The 8,901-nt window shown below is 46.4% G+C and overlaps 1 protein-coding gene across 1 annotated transcript in view; it reads right to left on the reverse strand.

The window, feature by feature from the left end:
• Positions 1-8,626, reverse strand: part of LOC119180667 (uncharacterized) — a 59,089-nt gene extending 50,463 nt beyond the window's left edge. The window contains exon 1 of the mRNA XM_037431786.2: positions 8,228-8,626. Coding sequence (XP_037287683.1) covers positions 8,228-8,485 — 258 coding nt within the window. The 5' untranslated portion in view covers positions 8,486-8,626. The remainder of the gene's footprint in view (positions 1-8,227) is intronic.
• Positions 8,627-8,901: the final 275 nt, after the last annotated feature.

Here is an 8,901-nt window from a genome sequence, read left to right on the forward strand (position 1 = left end):
GTTGGCATCAATGCGCAAGTGCAAAGAAATGGTTATATGAACATCTGCAACTCTTCAACATACGTCTGTGCATGCAACAATTGTACATATATTTAGCGTCATTTTATGACGTGTCGCTCAATTAAGGAATTGCAACACGATCACCTTCCCTCTGCATGCTTTATAACGATTTCTAGGTACATGGGATCTGCCGAATTTTTTTTCTTAAGAACTCTGCACTCGCTGCCTTACAATCGAAAAGGCTATGTGACCGTGATACTGGACATGCCAATTGGTTCCTAGTTATGAAGCAATCGGTTCAGAACTATAATTGTTCACCAATTGAAGTTGTGAACTGAGGAAGCCTTAGCTAGACAGATGACAATTATTGCTGTGAGACGGACACCCTAAAGGCACCCCGTTTTCTAATTTACTGCAAATACAGTACCACCCTTTGGCGAGTTTTTATGACTGAGAAATCCGTCACCTAGATTGCTTGCATTTTTTCTGAAGCTCTCCAAGTTCAATACTTTCATAACGCGAATGCTATCTATGTCTTCATAATAGTGCTCATCTGCATCATTTCATCTGCAGGGATGAAACGGCTGAAACTGAATTGCGAGCAGTTTCTGGAGCAGCAAAATTTCAATTTTGGAGCAGAACCTTGATATAGAGCAGTTAGTGAGAGTCTATGTCATCTTAGAAACTTGAAAGAAAAAGGGCCAAATTTTAAGCGATTGGGGGGGTGGGGGACTAGCACACATTTTATTTGACTTACGACACAAGTAATACATATCAAGACTTTGAAGAAAATTTGTAACGGATCATGGCAAGGTGCAAACTACGCTACCTTTTACATACCACGTGACCGATATAGCCAAAATAACAAGCAACAAATGAAATAAGTGAACAGAGGTTCTGAAAACTAGGTTCAAGTCGTCAACATATGAAAAGCCCAAAAAAAAAGGAAATAGCATCATACTTTTAAAAATGAAAAAAAAAATTGTGACTGTAAAGTTGTGAATGTAAAGTGGTTACATGGCAGCAGGCCTTTGCTTAAGATGAGTGATATGATTTACCAGATTACTCCATTGGTTTTGGTAGGGCTGTTTATCTTTTCCAGCATTCAGTAGGTAAGTGTTACTCCTTGTCAGGAGAATATCTATAGATTAAGGGATTGTAAACCATTATAAACATTTACTAGTCACATTTAGTATGCCAAATTCCAGTTAGAGTTTTTAACGTTTTTTAGACACAAGCTATCCCTCGTATAGCAAATTATTGCTTTTGTAACTTATTATTCTTTTTCTCTTCAGCACTGCAAAAAAAAAAATGACAGGCTATTATATTTTTATCCTCCCCAAGTACGGCAAACAACACCAAATTCAGATACTTTTGCGACAAAACAACAAGGCCAGTTCTAATATAATCATGCAATACATCCTCAAGTACTGCTATGTTAAAAGAAACTTGCCCAATAACTAGGAAAAGTAGGTTTCAGGTCATGCTGCAGGTAAAAACAGCAACTAAAGCAGTCTTTGATCATGTCTTTCTACATAAAGCAATATGTAGCCCTCCTGTAGACAGCACCAGCTTGCTCCACACATTCTTTAAAATGATCATTGAGCAGACAAAGGAACTATTTAATTAATCACCTTAGCATCTAGAAGCTATCACTCAAGCTTTTGTTCTATTCATGTACGCTAGACTTTTCACACAATTTGACTGTCATTGGTAATTTATGAACCTTTGCTTCCTCGCATGCCGTAGTTTCTTTTATTTGTAGAGGACTGCACAAGAATTTTAATGGTATAATGATAAAACTTTTTTTTTATTCTTCTTCAATAGAAGGCCTGGCTAAGTTATTGTAGCAATGACATCAGCAGTGTCAGGCTCAAATGCACACCTGAAAAACTTTTCTGGGCTTATCAAAGTGACGTAGAACATATTTTTATAAAGGCTCTTTGAACATAAAAATGAAACCAGTGCCTACGCTAGCTTCTGTCTTGAAACACTACAAGTGCCCCTTTATTCCCGAGCAAGCTCCCCGATGTCTTGAGCGAGGCGATGCACCGCACCCACGGATGATCGGCTCTCGGCTCCTCACATTTCCCCTGCTTGTTACAAACGAGCCACCGATCATTGCTTCGGGCATCAGCTGCGACCTCCATGTAGGAATAAACAAGCTTTTAACCGTTCCAGGCTGTCTATGCTTTTTCAGACTACCGTGCTCGTCGCATACATCTCTGGGCCGCAACACCACCAAAAATAACAAAAAAATTTGTAGAGCTTTTTCTTTGTATGACACAAACTTAACGAAAACGAGGACATAATGAAGCCACAAAAGACAATGGGGGCATTAATTGCACTGTTTTAAGTGTATTGTAGTAATTGTGATATGGATGAAACGAAAGAAAACTGGACAAAAAGACAACTTGCCGCCGGCAGGGATCAAGCCCACAACCTAACTCCGTACAGCAACCAACACTTTTGCGAGTAATAAATGTCTCAGTACCTGTGCGGGTTGTTCTACGTTTGGTTTATTGTAGAGCTATCAAACTAGGCACCATGGAGGAGGAGGAAAGGAAAGACAGAGAGGTTAGCCGTTGTCAGAACAGCTGGCTATCCTGTGCCGGGGAAGGGGGTAAGGGGAATAAAAGTTGACAGAAAAAAGATGCTAAAAGAGAAAGGACAACAGTACGATCAACCACACTGCTTACAGTGCGTCTCTGAGACCACTTTCCCGCAAGAAGGGCCACAACACGGCTCTCAATGCCTTGCAAGCCGAGGACAGTCTTGGCCAGTGTCCTAAGACAGTTTCTTTCGAAAATTGGCGATTGTGGGGAACTGTCGGCCAATGACAGAACATGGGGAACTGTCGGCCAATGACAGCGTATCTTTACACCGCATCCCCTAACGATATTGCTGACGTCATGCCAGCTGTATCATTACAGCTGGCATGACGTCATAGAAGTCAACCATAGGAGATGCCGTAGAAGTCAACCGTCTGGTGTATGGGGTGGTGGTATTTAATAACATCTTAGAAGCATCTCAGAAGATACAGACTGCTTTGTCTTTGGGCAAACTAATTCAACGAAAATTGGTTGGCCCTGCTCAATTTGAACTGCTTCCTCATTAAGTGCCTTATGACCTCTGGCTGCCTTTACGGTGTTTAAATGTCACAAGCACAAACGTAATATTCCTGAAGATTAAATCCCCCCTGCCCCCCTAAGAGTTGACTGCAGTGTGGCACAACTTCGCAGCCCATCCAGGCGATTATGACCTATGAATACGACTAGCTATCCACCAATCAGCCATGTAATATCTGAATTACCTTGTAGTATATAGTATATATTCAGTATATAGTATATATTTAATAGTATATATTTATAGTATATATTATAGTATATATTAATAGTATATATTAATAGTATATATTTAATAGTATATATATTTAATAGTAAATAGTATATATTTAATGTCATTATCACGCGTAACTCAAAGCAAAGAAACAGCGATACCGAGTTCAATATACAACAAACTTGCATACTTGTTTTTTTTTAATTATTTTTTCGAGCTGAGCTGAGTGTTTTACTGAACTTAAACTGGGCCATCACATCGATTTCCTAAATATTGTTTAAAAATTGTAACTGACCTGCATTAAAAACAAAAAGCCAGGTCTGCGCGGAAGGCGCAGCACAGTCACAGCGAAAACTAGAAGAGCGGCCTTTCGGAGCCTGTTCTAAACACTCATTGGGTAACTGCTACAAGCACACTTGCTTGATACCCACTACGGCATCAATAATAAAAATTTTTGGTAGTAGGCTGGCATTTGCTATGCTACTTTTCGCCAATTTCCTGAAAAGCGTGGTATCCGCTGAACACTTGAATTTTGTGCTAATTGTTCATGCACTGGCTGACGACGATGAGGAATTATGAATGAAGTGGGTATGTGCCACAGTTGTTAGTAAAACTAGAACAAGTTTTTGTAATAAGCTGGAGCGTTCAATGACCCACTCGTTACGCTATTCGCATTGTGCGACGACCGGTTCTTCTTTCACTCTATTAAAACGTTTTATAAGTTCTATTAACGCGATTGCTTTTCCGACATCAAGCCTGCCTAAGGCAAGTTTGCCAACAAGTCGAAAGCACTGGCATGGCTCAGTGGTAGAATACTGGGTTGGCACCTAGCAGACCCAGGCTCAAGCCCCACTGTGACATTGATACAAGGTGTTTATTCCAATTTGGTGCGATGCGGTTATGGACACAGGTTGCGGTGGCGGACAACTACGACGCTGCGCGAGACCCGAGTTGTGATCTCATAACATTTTTCGCTGTAAAAAGTTCAGAAATATCAAATGTAGACAGAAAACATAGAAGAAAATGCTGCATTAATGAGGCCCAGTGAGTTGGTGTCAAAGTAAACATACAGTCCATTATCTGACCAAACAAACATCTGTGCAATTACACAGAAATAAGCGCACACATAGAAGTGATTATTGACTCCAGCCAAAGCTCAAGGAACTCGAGTACTGCGTCAGGCAGGAAGACATCTCCAAGAAGTTGCATCTTATTTAAGTCGGACAAAACAGCACATAAGCTACAACCACACATCACTCCGAGACATAGTAGCTATCACACCCAAGAGCTCTTAAATCGCAATGCGAAAAATTTTACTTTAGAAAGCAGTTACTGTAGTCACGCAACCAGCATTGCTCGTCGTCCCTTTACACTTGTGAACCTTGCCCCAACATTTTGTTTACAATGTTTAAAGAAAAAAACTCGCCATGCAAACAAAACAGCAAGCAAGCATCACCAACTTTTCTCACTTGCCCACCACAGGCTTCTTATGTGCGGTGGCAAGGGGAACTAAAGGAAGAACAGTCGATTCCCTACGGCAAGCGTCCTCCTTTGCAGTTGAACACCTGTCACATGCATCCCTGCTTTTCTGTGCGCGCCAACTTTACACTTGTCACAGCAATTACTGGTGCTGCTTTTCGCATTCCCAGGTATGTAGTGGAAAGCTTGGAAATCGTTCCTGCTGTCAGTGCACAGTAGGCAAAACAAGCTAAAGTGGTAACACCAACATGGGAGTCGTTTTTCTATTTCGGGTAAGGAGGAAATGGCCTTAAGAATAGTTGGGAGGCCAGGAATTATTGCTTTGTGTTTTGACAAAGCAAGAGGGGAAAGGGTCCCAGTACCCCGCCTTTCATAAGTAAACAGTACTCGCGAAACGTTTTACCCATTTCATAACGCTGTTTCACCAAAACCAAACGCAAGGCCCACTGCGACGCGCCCGAATATCTGCGCCGTCATCGCGTGTGTCAGAATCTTTTCGGCGAAGTTTGACGTGCTGATCCGTGAATACACACACACACAACAAGAAAGTACGAAGGGGCCGACGGCCGAGTTCGCGCCACCGCGAAATTTCCAAATCAATATCGCGAAATTCGAAACGGTCCTCGTACCTACTGTCCGCGCACGTATTCCTACAGCGCAACGCGTGACGGTGTCAGACGACAATAGAGAAGCAGATACGCTGAAGAAGAAGAAGAAAAAAAAAGAGGTCAGCTAGAATCAGAGCTTTGTTTCGGGGGTAACGGATAAATTGCGCCACAAGCGTGGAGCCGCCGCTCTGTTGTGAAAGAAAAAACGATAGAGAAAAGACAGCGTGGTACGGTCACAGCCCCGCGATAAAAGAGACGCGAACATCGAAGGCACAGCGGCGCTTGTGAAACGAGCGCTGCTGCAAAAAAGGAAATCAAGAGGCGCCGGGAAGAAATGAGGAGAAAAGGGAAGAAATAAGGAAACAATAAAATTAGGGAGGGCGCGCGAGGAAGCTACGAGCAGATATCGACCAAGCAAGGAGCAGCGGCAGTGGAGGGCTTCCATCAAAGTCCACACGACGGTCAGATGCGCCAGCGTAGTACGCGATCGAGCGGGAGAAGGACGTCTTGGGCCAGTATTTCCAAACAATCCTTAATCTTGTCTCGAGTTTGGTGGCTTCTGTGCGCTTGGTAAACAAAAATCTGCCCACAGTGAAAAAAAACAAGCATTGTAGATATCCAATACGAGTGCCTGGAGTGATTACCCTGTTACCACCTTCGAGCCCTGATAGCGAACGTTGAGTGTACAGAAACGTCGTTTAAAACAAGAGATAAGGGTGGTTTGGCCCGCATTCACAAACCTTATTATTATCTCTCATTTTCCTTATCGTTCCTGCACCGCCAATGCGCGCGTAATGTGAATAAATATAGTGCGCCGAGCAAAAATAAGATTGCCTTTCTATGTGTGCAGTAAGTAAACCGAAGGATAAGGAAATGTTGGTTCGTGAATTCCGGCCTGATATTCCGTTTTCGTGACTCCCGTGTTAAAAAAAAAAAAAACGAGGTAAGCGCGCGGAGAGGCGAACTGTCGTGCAGCACGGATACTTGGTATCGCCACTATTAACGAAAACATTAATAAAAAAAGCGCTTCGCCGTGACTTCACGGCGATTCGCGTCGTTTATGCGGTTCTCTTCCGCGCTTTCCACCACCAGCAGCGAACACAATTTAGCTGTTATTTTGCTTCCTGCTACCATCTCTATCGTAAAAGTGCACGCAATGCTTAATCGTGCCGGTGAGACGAAAACAACACGACACCGCCAGCCAGCCTGCTGCAGAAGCAGTGCGACCACAATGTGCAGAAACGGCGGAAAAACGCCGACCGTCGATTGGAAGAAGGCAAAAGAAGAAGAGAAAAGTTTTCGTTACGTAGTTCGTAAAGAGCGCATCAACCTTTTCGAGTGAATAACAGGTTTGGTTAGCAACCGAAGGATCACGGTGCGGAGAAAAAGTGTCAATAAAGGCAGGATTAAAAAAAAAAAAGAAAAGATTGCTCCGCAGAAGGTCTTTGTCACTTAGGCGCGAACGAAAGTCGATCCTCGCATCTCAATCAACCCGGGCCTGGACTCTTCCACAGCGCCGAGAGACAAGACATCCAAAAGCGAAACTTGGAAGTCCCGTCGCGTCTTGACAGCGGAGCGAACGACTCCGACGATGCGCGAGATAGGCCTAGTGAGACGCCGCTTCTCCCGTCGTCGTCGCCACTACTGCGGGGCGAGGATCACAGAAAGTGGGGGAGACGAAAAGCAAGCCGTGCGCGCGCGAGAGTAGTGTTTGCGCTAGCCCGCAATTTGACGGAACGTCAAATCGAGAGCGGCAGGGAGGGGGGTATTAGCAGCGTGCTCGACGTTACAACGCCGCGGAGAAACGACAGAGGCTGAGCGAGCTCATCGGGATGGAAGCCAGCGTCGCGCCAGCCGAAAAAAAAAAAAAAAAAAAAAAGCGGTGGCAGAGCGCCGCTATGTCTCGCTCCCCGGTATCGACTGGCTCCCGCCTTGTCCGCGATGTTGCAGAGGATATGTCAATGCGCACGTCAAGTCAGATGTGCGCACGTACTACTACCCGCCGTTTGTTTATATTTTGATCGCCGGTCGATCCCACACGCGCAACCACAAAGGAACCGATATCGACAAAGGGGGCTCGCCACTGGGACGGACAGCCAGCTGTCGCGAGTGCAAAACCGAAGCGAGCGTCTCCCCTTGGGGGGGGGGGGGGGTGAAAAGAAACAAAAGAGAATACGTTGTTCGTACAGAATGTAGCGTCGCCGTCGCGAACAAGGTTCTCGGGCATATCGGTACGACGGACGACTCCGAGAAAAGTAACGACGGTAGGGTGGGACGCTTAGCTCGACAAAATCGCAAACAGGGACGCGCGCCGACGAGAGAACTCCATCCAAAACATTAAGGCACGAAACGGCCGGGTGGGAGAAAGGGGGGATTCCATTCATCGATTTTTCGGAGCCAGGAGAGCGGAGCCCGCTTGGCCTGCCTGCCTGCGCGCTCGGCAACGGCCCAGATGAACGTCAGACGGAGGGGAGGAAAGAAACAAAGAATGAAAAAACCCTTACACGGCACGAAAATCTCGTCGCCACGGCCCGATCGGGAGACGGGCACGAGGTTTCGGGAAATGTAGGCTAGCCGCGTCAAAGTTGACGCCGCGAAAGTGCCGGCAGTGATACGCTTTCTCCGGCGAAAGAAGGGATCAGACAAAAGCGCCCGGTGACACTCGCTGCTTGCGCCGTCCGCGTCCCCCCAGTCCTGCCGGTCAGGAACTTTTTCAACGCCGGCGTGCTACCACAGGCCTCGCGGACGGCGTAACCGAGCAAAAACAACGAAAGAAAGCGGGTCACCGCGTACACACTTACCGCGGCTCCGTCGTTCGGATAGCCGATCGAGTATTGCTGTTCAATGCGACTACCAGCCGATCCAGCTTCCCTCCATGTCGGCGGACTTTCGACCACTTTCTGCAGCACGCCGTCCCTTTGCAGTCGGTAGAGCACACTGTTGATTGTCTTCTTGGGTTGCTTGATTACGCGACAAAGGTCCACGGTGCGCACATTTTCGCCGGGATGCGAGTGAAAATAATTTAGCAGCTGAGTGCGGACATCCCAAACGTCCACCATGTTTGTTTGGGACCCCCCCTCTGAGCGGAAGGGAAAAAAAAATAAAGGAAAGTGCTGCCCCCTTGGTGGCGCTGCGGGCAGCAGTGGTGGCTTGCTGGACGCCGCTTCTTCTCCGCGGTGGCTGCGACAAAGCGAGGCTCACAAAGGGGGAAGGACGAAGCTGGCGGCGCGCGTATTTCGGCGTGGGAAATGCACGGACCTAGCGCCGGCCTAGCCCACCGGAGGCTAGCCCCGGTGCCCGAAGTATCCCACCTCGCATGGCGAGCTTTTCGTCCACCGCTCGCTGCTGCTGGCCGTTCGTTGCTGCGGGAGCGGCGGCGGCGGCCGACGCAGAAGCTCGCGACGAGGAGGAAGGCAAAATAGAAAGAGAAAGTGAGCCGAGTCGGTGGATTCACGCGCGAGCCAAGCCGAGTCGC

The sequence above is a fragment of the Rhipicephalus microplus genome, chromosome 10 (genome assembly GCF_043290135.1).
Source record: "Rhipicephalus microplus isolate Deutch F79 chromosome 10, USDA_Rmic, whole genome shotgun sequence".
Classification (NCBI taxonomy): Eukaryota; Metazoa; Arthropoda; class Arachnida; order Ixodida; family Ixodidae; genus Rhipicephalus; species Rhipicephalus microplus.